The 22944-nt window shown below is 39.1% G+C and overlaps 1 protein-coding gene across 1 annotated transcript in view; it reads left to right on the forward strand.

The window, feature by feature from the left end:
- The first annotated feature begins 347 nt into the window (after positions 1 to 347).
- The window catches only part of NT5DC1 (5'-nucleotidase domain containing 1), a 250170-nt gene continuing 227573 nt past the window's right edge, over positions 348 to 22944 (forward strand). The window contains exons 1-4 of the mRNA XM_027848682.1: positions 348 to 533; positions 6085 to 6176; positions 7779 to 7850; positions 20989 to 21092. Of these exons, the coding sequence (XP_027704483.1) occupies positions 441 to 533; positions 6085 to 6176; positions 7779 to 7850; positions 20989 to 21092 (361 nt within the window). The 5' untranslated portion in view covers positions 348 to 440. The remainder of the gene's footprint in view (positions 534 to 6084; positions 6177 to 7778; positions 7851 to 20988; positions 21093 to 22944) is intronic.

Consider the following 22944-nt stretch of genomic DNA (forward strand, 5'->3'; position numbering starts at 1 on the left):
GAGAGGCTGAGGCCGCATTTAAACTCAGGTCTTCCTGAGGTCAGGCACGGCACTGCGCCCCCTAGCGGCCCTGCTCCGTCTCCAGCGTAGTGTAGGAGAAGGAGGAAGGGAGAAATGGGTGGAGCACAGGTGCAGGGTTCAAGCATCCGCAGGGGGCCGAAGTCTCCCGGCCCTCCCCGCTAGACAGAGCGGGTGACTCAGCTTGTACATCGCAGGAGCGCAGGACTGGACCGCTCCCGGAGGGGGCGGGACGTGCTTCCTCAGGGACCAATAGTGGAGCTCGCCGGGGCCGCGGGCAGCCAGAAGGCGGGGCCGTGGCCGCAGCCCCGCCCCCTCGAGCCCCTGCCGCCCGATTCGCTGCAGACTCTTTCTGCAGGTCCCAGGACTGGCTCAGTTTCTCCTGTTTCTCGCTTCCGTCCTCCTCAGCTCCTGCCCCGGCCATGACCCAGCACTTCTCCCTGGCCGACTGCGACGCGGTCGGCTTTGACCTCGACCACACGCTGTGTCGCTACAACCTGCAGGAGAGCGCCTCGGTGAGTGGCGTGCTTCGGTCCCCCCGCCGGGGTCCCGGGAGGCCACCGCGATCCGAGCCGGGCGGCGTGTGCACGAGAGAGCCCCGGGAAGCCCGGAGAGGATGGGCCGGGCCAGGGGGAGGGGGCGGGGGCGACGCCGGAGACGGGACTACGCCAGCCCCGCCTCCTTGCCTTGAACTTGAACTTGGGTCTTGTCGGCGGGCGTGTTGGTTTTGCTTTGTTTGGTGCGAGCTTGATTTTCCAAAATCACAGTCACGAACTTCATGGCACTTTTGGCCTAAGTAGTTAACCTTCACTCCTGTTTGTAGCCTAAGTGGCTACGTCCTGGCCCCTGTGATCCTGGGCAAGTCACTTCCCCTTTCTGAATCTTAATTCCTTCCCTCTGTGATTCCCCAGTTTATATTGTTATACATAGTTATTTGAAGTTATTTGAACTTCAAATAACTTCAAATTTGAATTGGAGTTCAAATTCAGCCTCAAACACTACCTGGCTCTGTGAACCTGGACCATGCCTCATTTGCCACAGTTTTCTCACCAGAAAATGGGGATCTTTTTTTTTCCCTCTTTTTGGTGAGGGTTAAGTGACTTGCTCAGGGTCACACAGCTAGTGTCAAGTGTCTGAGGTCGAATTTGAACCCAAGTCCTCTTGACTCCAAGGCCAGAGCTCTTAGTACCTCCCTCCCAGGGTTGTTCTGAGGATCAAATGAGATAATAATTGTAAAGCACTTAGCACAAATCCTGGCATACAGTGAGTGATATAAATATTATTAATTTTGTCTCCTACATTAGACTGTGAGCTCCTTGAGAGCCGGAGCAGGTTGAGTTTTTGGGGTTTTTTTTGCATGCCTTTATAATCCCCAGCATAATACCCGACACATAGTAGGTCCTTAACAAATGCTAATTGACTGACTGAACCTCACTTTTCTTCTCTAAAAAATGGGGGGGGTGCAGAGTTATCCCTGTCCTGCCCACTTCCCCTGGCTGAGTTGTAATACATCCTCATGTGTTGTACAGTTGTAAGACATGATCGTTAAACAGGATCTTCCTTGAACACCAGGTTGAATAATCTCCTGAAAGTGAATTCATTTGTGTTCTCTTAGGGAAGCTATATCACTTAAGTGACACCAGGGAGAGGAGGCAAGTTTTGACTAAAGAGGACAACTTTTCCCCCCAAGAAGAATGATTGTTGTTGAAATTCTTTTCTAGCTAAACTCCTTGGTTGTACTGTTGAATTTGTGATTTTCCATGTGTAGGAAACTCCCACTGTAGAAGCTTGCTCCATCCTTACTAAGCCTGATTCCAAGACCAGTCCTCTAAAACAGCTACTTAATCATCTCATCTGTGGAACAGAAGGAAAAAGCAGTTATTAGGCACTTTGTTCCCAATGCTAAGCTAAACATTGGGGGTCACAAAGAAAAAATTGAGTCAGTCCCTGCTGGCCAGTGTAGCTTCTTTGTGCCTTGCTAAAGATAGATCTGATTAGCACTGGCCTCCTCTTAGCCAGGTAAGGAAGGCGTGTGGAATTTAGGTCCTTCCAACAAGAGAACCTGAACTTCCTTTCTGTTTCCTGGACTGCCGCTGCTTCTTTGCTTCCTTCCCTCTTCTAAGTGCCCTTACCTGAATTGATTTGCAGGAGGAAAACTAAGGATAAAAGATTAAGCAATTTTTCACCACATCTTTTTCTTTCTTTCTTTCTTTTTTTTTTTTAACATGAATGAGTTGAGATGGAAGGAAAGGGGGGGAGGGGGGAAATCACCCCATCCTCCAATCCTCATTCCCCTCCCCCAGCTCCTATTATCTCTCCCAGAGTTTTGTGATGATTAAAAGGTTCAATAGACATAGTTTCTGAGTAATTTAATCATTTTATTAATAAGGCCAGCAGGTTATTAATAAAAGGGTGGTCACTTGGCTGTGTCTTAGACCTAAGACTCCTAATGGCAGTGGGGTCACCTTCACAGAGTAGGTGTTCCTGAGGGAGGTTTAACACAATGGGAGGTGTGGGCTATAATAAAATGAAGGTCTGGGGGCACTCAAATCTTGGTCAAAGAGACATCAATTTACATATCACCTATCTTGATTATAGGGGGAATCTATCTTTCCCCACACCTGTCCAAGCAGACACAAAAAGCAGGAGTATATCCATTAGCCCAAACTTAGAATTTCTTTTACAGTCTGATTAGACCTTGGCCTGGGTAAATCTTTAAGAGAGACTTCCCGAATTGGTTGATTTCTGGATAAGGAAGTGGAAAAGGGGAAAAACCTTGGTCCTAATACAATAATTAGTTATTAAATATAAGCAGGAAATATTCATTTCTCACAGTTGCTTTATTTTGCAAATATTCCTCATATGCTTATTTACATATAAGTATGTTCTCTTTCCCCCATTAAAATGTGAACTCCTTGAGGGCAGAAATTGTTTTTTGGTTTGGTCTTTGCCTACCATAGTGCCTAACTGGTGCTTAATAAATATTTATTGATTGAAATCTAGGCTGCAAATTAAGCTTATGACTAGGAGGAGATACAGGATAGTGACAGGAGTTTTTTGAATTAAAATCTGGCCTCAGGCACTTATTAGCTGAGTGACCCTCAGCAAGTTACTTAACCCTGATTGACTCAGTTTCCTCATCCGAAAAGTGAGCTGGAGAAGGAAATGGCACACTACTCTAATATCTTTGCCAAGAAAAACCCAAATGGGGTCACAAAGAGTTGGACATGACTGAAAGAACTGAACAAGAACAAAGGTCTAGAAAAGGAAAACAACAAAGATCCCTTGGTTCTTTTGGTTTATTGCAAATGGGGATCTAGAATCCCATAACTACCACTATTAATCACTTGTTAACTCCTTGAAGAGCGAGACCATGCATTTCTTATACTTATGTATCTCCTTTGATCATCATAGTTATTCATACACATTTGATTCATTGTAGTAGATGCCAAATACATGTTGAGGGCATAACCCATTTCATTTCTGTTCATGTTTACCTAGCACGTGGCATAGAGGTGTTTAATAAAAGCCTGTTTATTGATTGGAAAGAGCATGGGACCTCAAGTCGAGTTCAAATATCACCTTTACTTCCTCTGTGACTTTGAACAAGTTATTGAAGCTCCTTGAGTCTGTTTCTTCATTTATAGAATAGGAGGTTTGGAGTAGATGGCCTTTGAGATCCCCCTACTTCTTTATATATGATCTTAATGATGAAGAAAAGCCTGAAAAACATAATTAGGATGATTTGAATGAACTGCTAGAGATGGTTCAATTGGAGAAGAGAAGATTTTGCAGAGACACAATAGTGGTCTTGAAATATTTGAAGGTTTTTTTTTTTAACCTAGAAGAAGGATTAGACTTATTTTTGTGTACCTCCAGGGTGGAGCTAGGACCAGTGGACGGAGGGTTAGAAGGAAGCAGAGTGTGGCTTAATATAGTCAGGCAATGAGCAATTATTAAGTGCTGACTGTGTGCCAGGAACTGTGCTAATTGCCGAGGATATAAAGAAAGACAAAAACAGGCCTTCCCCTTCAAGAGCTATCATTCTAGCAGGGGAGAAAACATGTAAATAACTATGAACATTATATATGTATTATATATATATGTATATATATATACACACACACATATATATGTAAAGAGTATGAAATATAAAGAAGTATATGTTTTTAAAAAAAAATAATTGTACAACATGGAATGCACTATGTTGAGTTCCGCATGATTGAAAGTATTTAGGTAGCATCTGATTTCTAATGTTCCTTGCAACTCTAGGATTCCACAGTAAGTAATAATAGCTTATGTTTATATAGTAACTGACCCACAAGGTAGGCAATGCAAGTAATAGTATCCCTCTGACAGATAAAGAAATAGGCTCAGAAGTTGTAACTTGCCCTTGGTCACATAGATAAGCAAATGTTGGAACTAGGATTCAAATTCGGTCTTACTCTCTCTTTTTAAATTTTTATTTTTTTATTCTGATATGAGAGTAATGAATGTGAGAGACAGTATGACATCTGGATAGAGAAAGCTAGCCCTGAAGCTAGCAAGACTGAGATTGAAGTCCTGTATTTGATATATACTGACTCTCAAACCCTGGACACGTTGGTCAGCTCTCTGGTTGTCTCTACCACTGTAATTTGCTGAGAAGTTGTAGACTTCCTTTATTAGAAAAAGTTCCCTATACCAATAAAATGATGGGCCCAGTCCCTATCTGTCTTATTCTAAACTATAAAAAAAAAAATTAGAAGAAAAGCAGATTATATACCTTTCACAGATAATGGGTGGATGATGTATTCTTAACCAAGCAAAGGATAGAAGCAAGTACAGACGATAAAATAAACAATGTGGATTATATAAAACTCAGATGCTTTTGCATAATTAATGCACTCAGGAGAAGGAAAGTGATTGAATGGGAAAAAAAATTTGTATTAAATTGCTCTGATAAGTAAGAGTTTTGGGGTTTTAAGCTGTATAAACAAATATATGTAAATATGTAATATATCCATCTATATCTCATATTTAAATACGAATATATAAAACTAAAAGCCTCTCACCAATAGATAAATGGTCAAAGGATAGGAATAGACTATTCACAAAAGAACTGCAAATTATTAACAACCATATGAAAGTATGCTTCATATAGCTAGTAATAAGAAAAATTAATATCAAAACAACTCTGAGATTTCACCTCACACTCTCCAGTTTTCAAAGATGACTAAAAAAATGGGAATAGTCAGTGTTGGAAGAGTTGTGGGAAAATTGACAAACTGGTACATTGTTGGTGGAGCTGTGAATCAGCACAACCATTTTGGAAGGATGAACATTTCCTTGTACAAAGCAGAACAGAAAAAAAAAAAAAGGATTACACCTCCAATTGAGAATCTATGCAATCTGTAGCTTTCTTCTTCCTCCAAGTATACAACAAATTCAGCATTTTTTTTTTCAAAACTGTCCTGTTTGCTTATGTTTTCCATTGACTTTGTAGGTGGATGTAGTCCATGAGTACTTCTCATGGTTATGCTTCTATGTGAAACAAAGACACTTGCGGCTCCCTAAAATATATATGAGATGCCAACAGATAGGTCTTCAGGCAAAACAATAAAAGTGGTTTACTATAAACATGTTAATTATCAGAGTTTAGTATGATGTGGTTTATGACTTAAAACAGGGTACATGGCATAGTGGATAGAGGGGCATTGCGTTAGAAGATGTGGATTTAGGTCCTGTGATACCTACTAGCTATATGATCATTTAATCTCAGTGCTGTATACTGCTTGGTTATCAGCACCCTGCTAAGAATTTTCAAACCAAAAGTTCCTTACACTGATGAAATTACAAGTCTAGATTTAAATAAAACAAACAATATTTAAATTCTTCTTTATCATAGCTCTTTGATATAAGATGCTCTTAAATTTATTCTCCTCACGGGAGAATTAAACTTCAGACTTTCAAATCAGAAATTAAATTTTATTTTCAGTAGATAATTCCATGCATCAATTCAGACTTGAATATTTAAAGATGAACAATTTTACATTTATTATGCTGTATTTTTCTCCCTCATTTTAGCTTATCTATAATAGCTTTGCTCAGTACTTGGTAACAGAGAAGGGATATGATAAAGAATTGCTAACTGTACCTCCAGAGAGCTGGGATTTTTGGTGAGTTGTTTTTTTTTTCTTTTTTTAATACTCTTATTAATCCTTTTGTATTCTATATGGGCATTACTCTCCTTTGCTTGTGTAATTTTATACAAAGGCAGAAAATATGACTATAAAGTTGTTCCAACTGATTTTTAAACCAGTCTATAATTTCATCTATAGAAATTTCTCAGTTACATGTCTAGTAGAAATTTTTGTTGTTAGAAATAGAAATGGTTGGAATACTTGTGTAATTAGCTTTTTGTTTAATTTGAGGTATTTACACATAACCTCTTAGTTGAACTCAATTAAGAGGTTGTAAAGAACTGGTTTTTTTAATTAAATTTTTATTTTCAGTTGCAGATTCTCTCCCTCCCTTCCCCCCCCACTCTCATTGAGAAAGCAAGAAATATCACACCCATTATACATGTGTATTCATGCAAAACATTTCTAAATAAAGAACTATATGACATTTAAATGTTTAGGAATATGGGTTTCTAAGTTACCCTCACCATAAGAATCAAGAGGGAAGGAGAGATCACATGATTTCATTCAAGTACCTCAACAATTAGTATATTCAATCAATACATACTTTATGATAAACATTCATTTGTTTAAACTTTAGGCTGTCCTTGATAGCCTGCTTTGGAATTAACACGTGTTTGGGTTCAGTTTCTTAAAAATAGTAAAAACTTATGCTACTTTAAATGTTCAGCTTAACATTAATGGCAACCCTTCCCCCCCAAAAAAAGAAGAATAAGCTCAGTTGTGATTCTGGAACTGTGTTTTTCATTTATATTAAATTCAGCAAATATTTGGTGAGTCTAATCTCACTTAGAAGTGGAAGAAACTGAGGTATTTTACTGTATGAAATTACTGATAGAGATTAAGTTTTGAACTACAATAAATAACATGCTTCCAAAGCACTGTCATTTTACTAAAATCTCATGACAATTTGTGGCTATTATTCCTACCTTCCTTTTGTGCTAGAGAATAGTGAAACTTCCCTCTCCATTGCCCTGTGTCCCATAGCTCTTCTAAAATGTCAAATAAACATCCTGTTTGGCCTATTCTTAATAGGTAGTAATAATGAATCTGGCTCAGAGGTGGATGTGTAATAGCCTGACCTAAAATAAAACTAAACAAATTTCAAAGACCATAGAAAGGAGCTTAACAATTGGAAAATAATTTAAGTTCAGAGGAGAATTTTAAAATCAAGTAAGTAATAACATCATTTTCCTTTAAGTCTCAGGTTTTTAAGTAAAAAGTTAAAAAAAATTAAATAACTAGGTTATGGTGGCATTGGTTCATCCACATAACACGGGGTAAGTCATATCCTCTCTGGACCACAGGTCTGTCTTCTACAAAATGATACGTTTGTACTCAATGCATTTGGAATAAAGTCCTGTCTAATTCATACATTTAGTGGTTCTACCTTTCAGCAGCTTAGTTGATCTTCTGTGTCTTATTTGTCACTTGAGGTCCTTCGCTTGTTTGTTGTCGTTTTTTTCTGTGTTGTAGTTACAGTTAACATTCTTTTAATGAAAATGTCTTCCTCTAAAGTAAATTTACATAAGCAGAGTAAAATAACCTGTTTTAGTAACCATTGTTTCTGTATTTTAGTTGCAAGGGCTTGGCATTGGATCTGGAAGAAGGAAATTTTATTAAACTTGCAGTTGATGGAACTGTTTTGAGGTAAGTTTAAAAAAAAATCAGCTCTTTGGTCAAAATAACTGTGAATCTCTCAATTACCTTGACTTTAACAAAACTTGTTAAATGTAATAGTGTTTCAGTCACTCCACCTTTAAGCCTTTATTGAATACTTACAATGTGTTTGTTGAGGTCTAGAGGTTTAGGGGTGCTGAGACCCCAAAATCACAACACATGGGTCCTACCTGAATGAATTCGACCCAAGCCTTCTTTCAGCCAAAGACAAGGTTTATTAAAGATTGGCCATATTGGCTAGACTCTTAAGGAATCTGAACATTTGTGAGCTATTGGCTAGATTATAAGAATCTGGGCCCTTGGCTAGGTTCTTCAGGAATCTGAACATTTTAATGGAGACAAGATGGACCTTATATACAGAAAGACTGTGGGAGGGATCTAGGAGTAGCCAAGTAGTTTGGGGTGAGTGGAGGAGGGGTCTGGGAGAAAGGGTGTCTTGATGGGAGTGACTAGTAAGCTGGTATAACTGAAGGAGGAGTCTAGGGAGGATCTTGATGGGAGTGACTGGGAGATAGAATGGGGTTTAGATAGGATCTAGGGTAGGAAATGGCTGGAGGAAACCAGCCATAGGGAGATGGGCTAAATTAAGGTTAAGGAAGAACTGGGACATTGGGCATATTCGATAAGGAAAGGCCAGTTGATAGGATTATAGCTTTAGGAAACCTCTAGAGACTTCCTTGACCAAGTAAGAGTTAAAGAAAAGTTCAAGGAAGGGGGTTTCTTAGGGCCATTCTTGGGCCCATACCCCATCACACCCACCTATTTGATGTAGTCATAACCATTTAAAAATTTTGTCTAACAAAATTCTGAATACCAATAAACACAAACATTTCTATGTACAAAGAAAAACTTAAGAAGTTATATGTGAAACAATCTTATTTCATCCAACCTGGTTTTTGGGTTTTTTTTGAGTTTAATCCACACACAATTCAACATGTTAGTTTCAAAAGCGGCCCTGCTTATCTGTGTTACCTTCTAAACCCCCTTCAGCTTTCTTTTGTGTATTTTTATGTGTTATTCTTTCTTTTTCTTTCCTTTGTAACCTCCTTTGTTTCTCCCTTTCTCCTTCCTTTATTCTTTTCCTTGTCTGCTTCCCCTCCAACAAAAACATGCAAAAAATCCACCTCCATTTTAAGTAATTGACATAGTTATACAAAACAAATTCTCATCAACTGTGGCCAAAAATGCATATCTTATTTTGTACCTCTTGTCCATCATAACTCTGTCAGAAGGTTGTTCTGGTTCTGCTCACTTCACTGCATCCATTCATATAAGATTTCCCAGGTTTTTCTACATTTGTTCCTATTATATTCATAAATTGTCTTGTTGCCTGTGGCAAGTAAAATAAAACACACGCAAAATGAGGCACATTTTCTCCATGGCAAGATAACCATTTTTTAACATGTATAGCTGTTAATAAAGTAAGGCTGACTGACCTCAGTTAAGCAATTTATTTAGCTGGGGCTGGAGGTGGAGATAGTTTGGAACTTTACAGTAAGCTGCAGCTGGGGGAAGTGGGTTAGCCTTCGGGTGTGACTGATCAAGTCTGTCTCTGATAATTAACGAATGTTCTTTGTATTAATGGGCCCCAACTGCCTCCTGTGATCTTGGTTAGAAAAGCAGAACCATCCCATTCAGAATTACCCTGGTTAGCCATCCTCTTGGGGGGGACCAAACCACTCCTACTTTTGTCTTGAAGAGAGTAGAGCTGGTGAGCTGTCCCTTGGAGGAATTGGGGAGAGGGAAGGTTCAACTTGAACTGGTTTCTGTTTACTAGTAAATAAAACTGGGGTCCAGGGTTAAACTGGTTTGCAAGTAAATGCCCTGGGGTCTAGGAGTGATCATATTACTCAACCTGGCTTTTTGTTCTGACCGGGAAAGACTGCATTTTTTGACTTGAACTGAGAAATGGGATTTGACAAAATGGGGAATGGGATCAATTGCTGGGTAAAATTATTAAATTATACAGGAAAATTTTCATTTTCCTAATTCCCAATTGATAGGTGCCCCTTAGTTTTCAGTTCTTTGCTACAACAAAAAGTGCTACTCTCAATTTTTTTTCATAAGGGTTTTTCCTTCTTCTTTTGATTTTTTTTTTACATCGAGTTTTACTTAAGACTGATTCCTCCCTTAAAAACTATGCTCCCAGTAATTCCTCCTTCTCTTTTGAGAGAGAGAGAGAATTCCTTTTTTGATTACTTCAGATGAGAGAGAGGTTCAAGTATTAGCAGCAATCTCTACCACTCCCTCCTCCTTGTTATATTCTCCTTGAGCACCCTGATTACGTGGAATAATTTTCCCTAACGTTCCTTCCTTTCCCTTACTGCCTCCCAGTTCTTTCCTCTTCCTTTCTCTTTCCATTCTAATGTTAACATCCTCAAGACGTAACAAAAACCGCTTCCATGCTGTTTAACTAGATTCCCTTTATGACCTGTGATGTTTGGGTTCATCTCTTCATACTATAATGTAAGCAGTTTATCCTTTTGTAGTCTTTATCATTGTTGGTTCATATTTACTTTTAAGTTTCTTCATCCTGTGTTTGACCTTGTTCAATTTCTCTTAATGAGACTGGGATATTAAATTCTGTTTCTTGTTCTGCTAATCTAAGCATCTTATATATTTGTAAATATTTATTTATTTAAATTATCAGTTGGCATATCATTTAGCCAAATAGTTTCTAATAATTTCCTTTATTTTATTCCTCATTTGTTGTAAAGTCTTTTTCATTTCCATGACTAGTGATTTGATTTTCCTCTCTTTTTAATCAGTTTAGCTAGTGGTTTAATCTCTTTTATTAGTTTTTTTTTCCAAAACACCAGTTCCTACTTTTATCAGTTTTAATTTTTTTTTTTTGCTTCCAATTTTGTTAATGTTTTCTTTGATTTTCAGTATTTATATTTTTATGTTTAGTTGGGCTTATTTGATTTGTTGCTCTTCCTCTCATGTTTTGTTTTGTGTTTATTTTTTGTTGCATGATCAAATCATTGTACTGTTCTTTTAGAGATATACATGTTCCCTTAAAAAGTACTTTGTCCGTGTCCTAAAAGTTTTGGTATGTTATTTCATTGTTGTCATTTTCTTTGATGAAACTATCTGTTTTTGTGATTTTCTCATCAATTCCTTAGGATTAAAATTTTTTTTTAATTTAACTTTGAATTTTTCTATTCAAAGGACTTTTGTCAGTTATAATTTTATTGTGTTGTGATCAATAAAGAATGTTCTGTGTTTCTACTTTTGTTCACAATGTATTTACCAGAATCGACCATGTATGCTACCAAGAAATGTCTGTTTCGTCCTTTTCTTATTTAGTAATTGCCAGAGAGTTCTCACATCTAACTTATATTATACTCAGTTTTACAGGATGAATATTCTTGATTGTAAGCCATTGTCTTTTGCCTTATAGAATTGTGTATTCTAAAATTTTGGTAATGATTTTCAAAGTGTCTAATGATTCTTAAATTATATCTCCATTTGTTTTTCAGGTAAGTTGTTTTTTGATAGTAAATACCTTACATTTTGTTGATCATTTGATTTTGTAATAATATTTCTCTACGCAAGGAGCCACTGAGTTCTGTTTAGTCTATTCTAATTTTCAGGGTATTTCCTAATTGAATAAAGCTTTTCTACCTTCTTTTTATTTGTTTTTTGTTGGTTTGTTTGTTTTTACTACCTTCTTTTTAAAGTCGTTTATTTTCCTTCTAATTTTTACCACTAGAGATCTTATTTTATTTTTTATCTCTTCATTTTTTTAAGATATTCTTGAAGTTCTTATGGTCAAGCCATTTTTCCCCCGAATCTGCTTGTATTTTTGTTTTCTTCTGAGGTCTCCTTTTGGATGTTTTCATATTTCTTATGTGTTTGGTTTATTTTTCTATTTTCTTATGTTTCTTGCCTCAGTTTCTTGTTAAGGATTTTGTGCAGGGTCATTCTCTACCCTTTCCTGTCCTCTTAGATGGAGTCTTTAAGCCTGTTTGGTTTAACCTGTTAAAAACAGAACCTAGACTTCTTGGACTCCTGTCATTGGTGTTGCCTTCCCTGGAGTGTCTGTTCTCAAAGTAATGACAAGATTCAGTCAATATCTCCAGGTAGAATTTTGTGATTGGCTGTCCCATCAGTGTACTGCCATCTTTCTGTTCCCCCTAAGGTTTCTAAGGTCAGGACATGTGGTCTTGTAGCATGTCCAACTGAGCTTGCTTTGCAGATTGAACCTCTTTCCCAGTGCTAAGGTGTTTAGCTTTCTTTTTGGATAATTCTGGTCTAAATGAAAGAAGTCTGTAATGTTTCTCTTTGGATTTCTTGTTCATTTTTTGAACATCCTTTTATTTTTTAATATCCTTTTTTAGTTTTTTGTTGGAGTACATATGATTGAGCTACAGCTCCTCCATACTATCTTAATGAGAGTCCCCTATAACCATCTTTTTTTCACCTCCCCCTCCAGAATGAGTCTTCCATCTCACCCAGGCCAGTAGTACAGAGAGCACTCATGGGCCCAATCCTGTTTCTAACTTGCATGGGAGCTTTGACCTGCCCTATTTCTACCTTGGGCTGGTTCATACCTCTTTAGGCAATGTGGTGGCCCCCTCCTCTTGGGCCTTACCATATTGGTGCCAGAACTGGTAGGCTTAGCACAATGCAACTCAGAACTACCAGCTTCAAGTGATGAGTCACTCTTCAACCTGCCCAGGCAGAGTTAGTGAAACTCACAGAACTCAGTGTCTCTAGGCAGGGGTGTTTAGATTTTGCATGGTTATGGAACAAGAGGCCTTTCTGGGATTCCCACACTAACTTGGAAATTGAATAGATATACCTTTACAGTTGCCTTTGTTGTGGACCACGGTCAGAGGTCTGATGCCTGATTTGGTAAGGCAGGACTTCACACACTGCTTGCTACAGGGGATTTCTTCTGTGTTATGAGATGCCCCAGTCCCATTCAGGGAAATCTGTGGCCATAGCAGCTGGCCAGAGGGATCAAGTGAGGCATTTAGGAAAGCAACCCATGTGAAGTTCAGAATAAAGGTGAGATTACATTGCATGGGATTTAATGATCTAAGGTGAGGGCCCATGTTGCTGCTTATGCCCTGGAACCTGTGTTTCTAGAGAGACCCCCGAATGTAATGGACCCCGTAGGTAAGGGTCTGATATGCTAAGGACCCTACAATATGCTGTTAAGTCCACTAATTATTAATTATTAAGTTAATGTGCTCCTTTCTCTTACGGGCAGGTGTTTTAGTGCTTGTGACTGTGGTAGTGTCCTGAGAATGGGGATAGAAGTAATGGCAGGGGAGACTAGCTGCTCCCTTCACATAAGCTGCTGCTCTATGAAGCAGACTGGCACTGGGTAGATTCTCAGTCTGGGAGGAGCAGAGGTTTTTGGAGCACGTCCCAGAGGGCCAGTAAATAGAACCCTCCCATTGGAGTTGTGATCCAGGCTTCTAATGGGCTGTTAGGGCTGAAGTTACTTCAAGAGGTTGGGACTTTGAATAACATGCCTAACAGATAAACTGAGGGTTTTAGGGAAGCTTTGTACTGGGCTCTTGAGTGGGTGGTGAGGCATATAAACCTATTGACCTGGGTGAAGGGATTAGGAATAGGACAAACGTTTTGGAAAATGAGAGGCCAGAGACGTATGCAAGGAAGAAAAGGCTTAGTTCATAGGGAGGGGTAACTGCAAACTTCAGCCCAGTTTCTTGGGGGAGTAGTCTGCATCTGCTTGTTGTCTTCTCTTCCTGGGGTCTTGGGAACAGCTGTTCACCTCAGGTATCAGCTGCTTCTGACTCCACTCAGTTCTTAGGATCAGGTCACCTGTAGGTTCCACAATCCAAGGGGTTAGTATTGCCCTTTCGAGATGGGACAGGCAGATCCAGGACTCCACTCCCTGGAGTTTGGCTGTAGTGGGGGTGGTGAGTAGGAGGACTTCAAAGGGACCTTTCCACCATGGTTTCAAGGAGATGAAGTTTCCAGTGGATCCAGTCACCAGATTGGATGAAGGGCTGAGTTTCTGTTGGAATTTCTAAAGAATGGGACTGTGAGACAAGTTGTTAAGTCTCTGACATCTTCTGAGCCAACCCAATGCAGTGTTGTAGGAGGGAGCCTTTGGCTGCTGTGCTCGCCACCCACAGGTACAGTGGCATTGGGCATCCTGTTACTTTCGCATAGAGACTGAGCTTATGGGAACCGAATGGTCTAGACCTAAGACCTAGCAGGACTAAAGGAGGGGCTTTGGGCCAGTGATACCTAGCTCCTTAGAGAATTTAGCAAGGGAAGTTTTAAGTATCCCATTAACTCTTTCAGCCATTCCTGATGACTGGGGTTGATAGGCACAATGGAGGTGCTGAGTAATTGGACAGGATTAAAGTAGCTTAGCTAATGAAACTCCTGTGAAATGGGTACCTCTATTACTATGTATCTCTTTAGGACCCTCCCCCCAATAATGGAATGATTTTTTTCTAAGAGGATTTTTACTACTGCAGAGGCAGTAGCAGTCTGACAGGGAAACACTTCCACCCACTGGGACAACATGCAGACATAACCAAGGGCAGGCGGCAATTGAATAAAATTGATCTGCCAAATTTCAAAGGGTGCATCTGGGAGAGGAAACTGCCCATGGGCTGACTTCAGAGGCTTGGATGCATTGTGCTTGGGGCAGGTGGGATACGTCTCATAGGCAGTGACAGCAGCCCTGTGAAAACTCTCCACCAATATTTTCTAGCTAGCTCCACTAGCTTGTTGAGTTCCCAATGGCTGAATGAATGGTGTTCCATCATAGGGAGGAATACGTACTTAGGGAGTACTACAAGTCCATTTGGGCAGTCCCATAGTCTTACCAAATTTATATCCCTCCTTTTGAAGCTTTTCCTGCTTTTTGATAAGCATTCTTTTCTGGGCAGTGACTTTTTCTTTTCACGTTGAGCTAAGAGTCTTAGGCAGGCCTTCAGTTAAAGCTGTAGTTTTTGCTGCTTGGTCAACCAAGTCATTTCCATGGCCACGAGCGCTGTTCTCTCAGCTGTGCCCTGGAATTTTAATTATTGCTACAGCTTGGGGAAACAGTAAACAATCTAATAGATGGGAAGCCTGTTTCTGATTATTAGTGGGTTGTCCTTAGGAGACGAGGAAGTACTGATGTTTCCATAGCATCCCAAAGTCATGTTCTAAAGTCTTTTCCTCACTTTCCATCTCAGATGGATAGATGGCAGGATTGAATGTGCTTACACCAACTATATTGCCTCCTTTCTCAAAGGTGAATAAATCAAATGGAAGAGCTAACTGCACAACAATGGTTGGGGCACTGATAACTGACTCAATATCAGTAACATCTGAGGTCCACAAACTACAGGGAACTTGATTGAGAGATGGAGGGTTGGAGGGGGTTAAGGAAGGTAACAAGGGATAAGGGACAAAAGGATGTGGTCCCTCCTGGGTCAAATGAAACAGTGGTCTGTCTAGTGGCCTCAGGGACCAGGACAAAAGGATGAAAAGCTCTGATCTCTCCAATAAAAAGGGAGAGTGGCTCTGAGATGTGGGCTACAATGGTCTTATTAGCAATCCCCACAGCTCAGATATACTCTTGACTCTTGAGGGGGGGAATGGGAAAGGCAGAGGGGTTTAAAACTGAGAGTGTAGCACCAGTGTCAAGGAGAGTAGACCTCTTTCCCCTGTCTAAGCAAGGAAACATCTCCAACAGGAGTCAGGGGGATAATGGGCATTGCCTCTACATCCCCCTCTTTTGCCACCCTTCCTACCAGCCCTCCACAGAGCCTAGTCATGCTGAGTGATTGGGATTGCAGGGAGGGTCCCTCAGTGCTTTGTGAGGTGCTTTCTGGCCCCAACTCCTAGTCTACCCTTCCCCAGCTGAGACAACCAGGGCTTGATACAGATCCAGATATCTGGGTCTGTATGAACACAGGGTGAGGTGGAACTTCTCAGCAAAGCCTATGAGATCCCCCCTGGGGATGGGGCACTCCTTGGCAAAAGCGTGGAGTTCTCTGAGCTGCCAGGACTTGAAACTACAGATCCTAATCAAGCCATTCTCCTAGGGTTTTTTTTCCCCAGGACAACTTTGGCTTGCACTTTGAAAGGGAACATAGAAATTGGGGAGTTGGTGGAGTCTTTTGGTAAAGGTGGGTGTAGTTTAGGTAGCTGGGTAATTTGGGGGTTGTTAAGGAGAAGGTTTTCAAATGATTTAATCCTTTCACTGATTGTGATTCAGACCTATGCCCTCTTTTTCTTACCTCTGAATACCATTCATTATAGCTGTCCCACTTAAGATTTTTGATTTTCTGATTTTTTGAATTTTCTGATTAGTTTCTGCCTTAAATACTCTCATATGCAAAGTTTAGGTTCATCACTAGTCAAATCAATCCAGTGCTGGCAATATGAAGGACAGTCAAGGCCATATTTCTTATGCATTTGAAAGGCACATGTTCATTCTGGGGGTAATAAGAACTGCTGTATCTTCCCCCTTGCCTTTAGAACACATCTGTTCCATTTTAAAGAAGAACACTCAAAGATAATAACACTACTTAACAAGTGTACACAATACACAAATACAAATACTCTATAAGGGTGTATAACAATACAAGTACACAAATACAAGTATTCCACATTGCGCTAGCAATTCACTTGAATTACAGAAGTAAACATTCCACAACTCTAAGCATGCAATTAAGATGTTAATTTCAACCTGTTTAAAGGCATGCAAAACCAACCATGCAAGCAATTCTTAGGCAAAAAAAAATTTACTGCATGCAGAAATAAAACCTTCAGTGCATAGCTCAGACATGCATTTATAAAAGAGAGAAGAGAAAAACAGCAGGCCATAGCTGGCTCTGCATTATAAGAGAAAAGATACACACCAAAGCCAAATCCATGTGCTAACAGGCCTTACCAGCGAAATCTGGGCCAAGAAAAGGTCCCAGGAACATCCTTCACAATGAAAGGTGGGGCCTTTAACGAAGAGAGAGTAAGTATTGAACCTGCCAGACCAGGTGAGTTGGGACTCTGGGAAAAAATCCTGTCCCTTCTCCACCAAGTTAGGGGAGCTCAAGGCTTCTCCCTAAGTCCACCCCTTAAAAACTTCTGACACCAATTAATGTTAACAGGATTTTACTGAGCCAGTCTCTAACCTGAGAATGATGAAACAGCAGGCCAGAGACAAAGTCCCAGTAATCAAGTCCGATTAATTAGTTTTATTATTTGGAACAGATTTGCAAATCGGAAATTCTCCTGATCAGAATTCCACCTTGGCGAGGTGGGAAGGGAATGGAGAAGGTGGATTACAAACAGTCATTTCCAGGGCCAGAGTGGTTTCCCACGACCAGCCCACAAATCCCACAACACTAAGGTACAGGTGTCCTGAGGTTCTGTGGGAACAGCACTGTTCAAGTCTTTGGGGGTTGTTACCTGGTGGATCACAGGACCAAAGTTCTGTGTTGGGAACAGGTTCTACAGTCTTTGATTCGCTTCACCTCAGATACACAGGCACAAGGATATCAGTGATTGTGAGTGTTGTCAAAGTTTGATCATTTCAAGCTATATTGTGAGCTCTCTCTCACAAGAGAGGCAAGTTTGAATAAACTAATCTATTAGTATATTCATTCTATGTATCATATCAATTATTATAAAAATCATAATTCCCCTCACATTGGTATATCCCACAATGCCCAACTATAACCAACTTTCAAGACCTATTTTTCTTTGACTATTCCAGCTCTCATTGAGTTCTCTTTCTTTTGAACTCTTAGAATTGGTGTCACATAATTCATTACTTAATTTTATTTTCTCTCACAGTATTCTCCCTTTCTTCTATTTCTCACAACTGGATTGTAAGCTAGAAGGCAGAGACCATTTATAATTCTAGCAAAGTGCTGAGGGCATTGTGGGAACTCATTAAATACTTGTTTTTTCTTTATAATTTTCTCACTTAATTTGAAGAGATTCTAACATGAGGATGATGTAGTTTAAAATACTTGTTAATGATCCCTCTAACATTGGTCTCACAATCTCTTACCCTCATCTCCAGGGACCTTCATCTCTAGTTGAGCTTACCTTCCCTCACAGGGTTTTTGTTGTTATTGTGACCACATCTTTGAAGCTTCCATTGCTTGAAACTGCCAACCTAAAGATCACTGAGGTCTTCTCTGTAGTCCTCTTTCCTACCTCATCCTTATGGCCACAAAAACTACTTTATGTCCTGACTATGACCTTTGTCTAGTCCCTGGAACTGTTTCTATTCCTCCAGTCTCTTGCTTCTTATTCTGTCTTTGCTTCCAGCCTATTCCTTTTGGCTAGAAACTTCAAGCTACCCACAGTAGCTTGGGTTTTTACTTTCTGTTAGTGTCATCCTCCGAGTTTTTTATATTGGGCAATCCTTCTGACTTTTTTTTTTTTTTGCTTTGCTTTTTTGGTGAGGTAATCAGGGTTAAGTGACTTGTCCAGGGTCACACAGCTAGTAAGTGTCAAGTGTCCAAGGCCACATTTGAACTCAGATCCTCCTGACTCCAAGGCTAGAGCCCTATCCACTGTGCCACCTACTCCTCCTGATGACTTTCTGTTTCTGTTTCTAGGTGCTGGAGAAAGTCATGGATATGGTCTACTATAAATTCATTCAAATTGTAATCTTGGCTCATTGATGTTATTCAACAGTTGTTTTACTTTGCTCTTATGTTCTCTCTGTGTCATATCACAGCACTTTTAAACCTTTTCCTCTCTCAAATTCAGATCAATTCAATAAACTTTGTTGAATATGCAAGGCACTAATAGGCAATAAGTCTTCAGAGATGGTATCTGCCCTTAATGAAGCTGTTATCTAATAGGAAGAGATAAGACACATCTATAAATGTGGGGTCTGAAATTTTCTAATTTGTAAGAAAAACTAAGGCAGTTCCAAGTGAAATTAAAGTGTCCATGACCGCCTTTAATGAAGTAGACCTTCAATCTTCCTCACAATCTAAGATGCCCTTGGTCCCCCTTGTTTTTATAGGGTTTTATACCTAAATATGCAAAAGAGGTATAGTAAAATACAGAATCTCATTGACTGATAGACCTTACTCAGAGGGCAAAAAATGATGCTAGATGGCACCATGGTTGGAGCACTGGTTCTGGACTCAGGAGGACCTGAGTTCAAATCCAGCCTCAGACACTTGATACTTGCTGACTACGTGACCCTGGGCAAGTCACTTAACCCCAACTGCCTCGCCAAAAAAACCCAAAAATTATATTAGCCAAAAATTGTATATTAGCAAGTGAGTTATGGGTTGGGCAAAGCATGGAACATCTCTGGTGACTAAGTAGTCATAAGATGATCCCCTCCTCATGTTGGGCAAGAGAGGGTGGTCTGGAGGTACAAAAATAAGTTGGGGAACTTTTCAAAGAATCAAGGCATCCCACTCACACTAGGCCTGGACATGGAATTTGAGCAAAACAGGATGGAGATATCTTTGTCAGTATTCTTGTGGTTGCACAAATGAGCTTCATAACTGGTAAACAAGTAGTGAACATTACGTTAAAATTTGAGGCCTACTATCAAAACCTATCTTACCTAATTATCCCTACATGATTTACGTAAAATATCAAACTGAGTAATACTGATTGGAATAGAGTAGGAGTCTAAATGAATCGTTCCTCACATAAATAACTATTGATTAGAGGCAGAATATAGTAAATCCAAAGGAAAGGTGCATGTAAATTAATGAGAAATATAAGGAGAGAAAAATTATCTGTTTGGAAGGAATATAATGGAATGGTGGGTGCCTAAGTTGGGCTTTGATGGAAAGGAATATTTTAATAGGCAGGAATGGAAACAGCCCATTTGGGGGATGTGGTACAGACTTTGCAAAGGAATTCTAAAGCAGTGAATACTCTAATACAGAGTAGCAGATTCAGAACTCAAGGAATTCAGAGAAGGATAAAAGAATGTAAAATTCAAGACAATAAAGCTAAAAGAACATTTGAGAACTCTGGGCAACTCACTTTACCCCATTGCCTCACAGAAAAAAAAAAAGAAAAAAATGTAAGATATAGTAGTAAGACAAGAAAAAATGTTAATGAAATAAACATTTGTAAGGATGAGACAAAATTATCCCTATTAGTACAATTCCTAGCACATAGTAGGTGTTTAATAAATGATTGTTCATTTGACTTTGCACGTTATATAATAGTTTACTTAGAAGATAGCCAATAGATTCAGTAAAGTGACAGGATGTAAAATATGCCACAAAATCACTAGCACTTCTGCATAGTAGTTATTAGTAAAAGCCAGGAATAAGAGTTGAGAAGTTATACTTAAAATAATTCAAGATGCATACAATATCAAGGAATTAACTGTCAATAGGGTGAAAATTCATGATAATTTTGACTTCATATAGTGAAAAATCCATTGCAAAAACAAAATCAGTGCAGTTAGGATAATAAGGAAAGATGTAGAATTGGAAAAAGATATTTGTAGAGACACCTAAATAAAAAGACTGACATCCTAAATCCATAAGTAATAGATAAAAATTTATGTGATTAGGAGCTATGAGTGATTAAAAAATATGAACAGTTTTCCAAAGAAATAAACATATACCAACAACCATGTGAAAAATGGTTCCAAATTACTAATATGAAAATCAAAACAATTCTGATGTATTACCTTGAGTTTATTAGATTGACAGAAAAAAAAATGGAAAAGGTAAGAAAAATCAATGATACTGAGTCTGAGAAGAGACAGATACACTAATTCACTCCTGGTAGAAGTTCAAATTAGTATCCCCATTCTGGGAAATAATTGGGAATTTGCAATAAAGATTGCTAAATTGTTTATACTCCTCATCTGTGCTTTTTATTCACTTATCACAGTCTGATTTGTGTTATACTTATTCATGTTTGTGTCTTATTTCTCACAAATTGTATATACTTCAGGGAAGGAACCACATCTTATTTATTTTTGCATCATTCTCAGTGCCAGTCATAGTATTTTGCATATAGTAGGTGCTCAATAAATGTCTGTTGAACTGAACTACACGCAGGGGACGCTTCTGGTGCCAGCAGCAACGATTAATTAGAGGAACAAACTGCTAGGGGTGAAGTCCATTTGAGCTACTACTGAATTTTGCTTATCTTCCAAAACTAGGGCAAGCCATGGCACCAAGGTGATGACTTCTGAAGAGCTGATAGAAATATTTGGAAAGAAGAAATGGAAACACTTTACTGACTCTTTAATGGCTTCTCGCACAGGTATAACATGTATGGCCTAATGACCCAATGATATAGGGGAGGCTAACTTTATTTTGGCTTTGGTTCCCATGCAAAACAATTATGTGCCCTAGGTAACTCAGAAGGCAAGCATTAGTTGCTTTCTCGCTTAATGAGATGGTAGCGGCAACTGTAGTATAGTGTCAAGAACATGTAGCATGGTCTCAGAGGACCTGGATTAGAATCCTGTGTCTTCTGTGTACTAATTGTATGATCGAATGCAACTCATTTAATGTCTTTGGGATTCCGTTTCCTCTATAAAATGAGAAAGGTGGTCTCTGAGGTCCTTTCTAAAGAATGATCTGTGCAGTGACCGTGTATGTGGTGTTCTAGGCAGTTAGAGGAACTGGGTGCTGTTATTCTTCCTTCTTTTAATTTTAAATTTAATATTTAAGGCTTTCCTGACTTTGCTTTTTTCCTGGGAAAAGAAGGACTAATAACATAATAGTATTAGGAACCACGCCTAATGTGTTGTAAAGTGGAGGGAGTGTTAGACTTGAAGTCAGAAAGACTCCCTTAGACACTTACTTAGCTGTGTGATCTGGACAAGTTTTTTAACTTCTCTGGCCTCAGTATCCTCATCTGTGACATGAGAGAGCTGGACTCAATGTCCCCTAGAATCCTTTCCAGCTCTAAATCTATCGTCCTATGTAATATTTTGTCTTTGTTGCCAGCTCTTTGAGAAAGCTAGATGGCACCAGTGGATAGAGAGCTGGGCCTAGAGGCAGGAGGACAGAGTACAAATGTGACCTTAGACATGACTAGCTGTGTGACTCCTGGCAAGTCGCTTAACCCTGTTTGTGTCAGTTTCCCACATCTGTAAAATGAGCTGGAGAAGGAAATGGCAAACTACTCCAGTATCTTTGCCAAGATCACCCCAAATAGGGTCACAAAGAGTCAGGCACAATTGAACAACACCACTACCACTCACTACCAGCTCTTTAGATGTTAAGTTCCTGGCTCCTTTAACTTCTTTCTATCCCTTCATTGATGTACTTTACTCTCCTTTTCTATTGTGGAACAGCTTAGGATGATAGTTTCAGAGCTAGAAGCTAACTTCACCATCACCTTTTTGTTAACAAACATTTATTAAGTACACATACTAATATGTGCCAGGCACCGTAATAAATGCTTAGAGTGTGTCTTGTCCAATATCTTCATTTGGCAGATGAAGAAAACTGAGGAATTGTGACTTGCAGGAGGTCACAGGGCACAAGGTAGTTTTTCCCACTGTAGTCATCGAAGTATAGTGGGAAGAAGTCCAGAGACCTGAGTTCTAGTTTTGGCTAGAATGAGCTGTGTGAAATTGGCAGGTCACCAAATCTGAGCCATAGTTTCTTTATCTGTAAAATAACGAGGTTCCATAAAAAAGTAAGAATTATTTTAGTTGCTGTCATAAACATTGACTATTTTATTTTTACTTTAGTACATATGCCGTATTTGCTAGTGTTTATAAATTTGAGAGCATAATATGCCTACTCTTCCAATTTTAGTTTGTAGTTTGTGTTTAAATAGCTATTCAAGGAATTGGGTTTCTATCTGTAAGTTAAAATGGTACTGAATTGTTGCCTAATGTATCATTTGAACCTTCTTTTTGAATGGCTGGTGTGAAGATTTTAATAGCTGAACTTGAGAGTTTTATCCCCTCCCATAAAAAAATTCAGCAATCCAAACATTTTCATTTGTTTCTTACTAATATATATTTTTCACCTTTTGGAAGCATGAAGTTTATATGTTTTGAGTTAGGATGAAAATGTCAGGAAGAGTGTTCTAGCCCTAATAATAATAATAGTAACAATAAATAATTATATAATACATTTGTAATACAACATAT

The sequence above is a fragment of the Vombatus ursinus genome, unplaced genomic scaffold (assembly GCF_900497805.2).
Source record: "Vombatus ursinus unplaced genomic scaffold, bare-nosed wombat genome assembly UNPS02006779.1, whole genome shotgun sequence".
NCBI lineage: Eukaryota > Metazoa > Chordata > Mammalia > Diprotodontia > Vombatidae > Vombatus > Vombatus ursinus.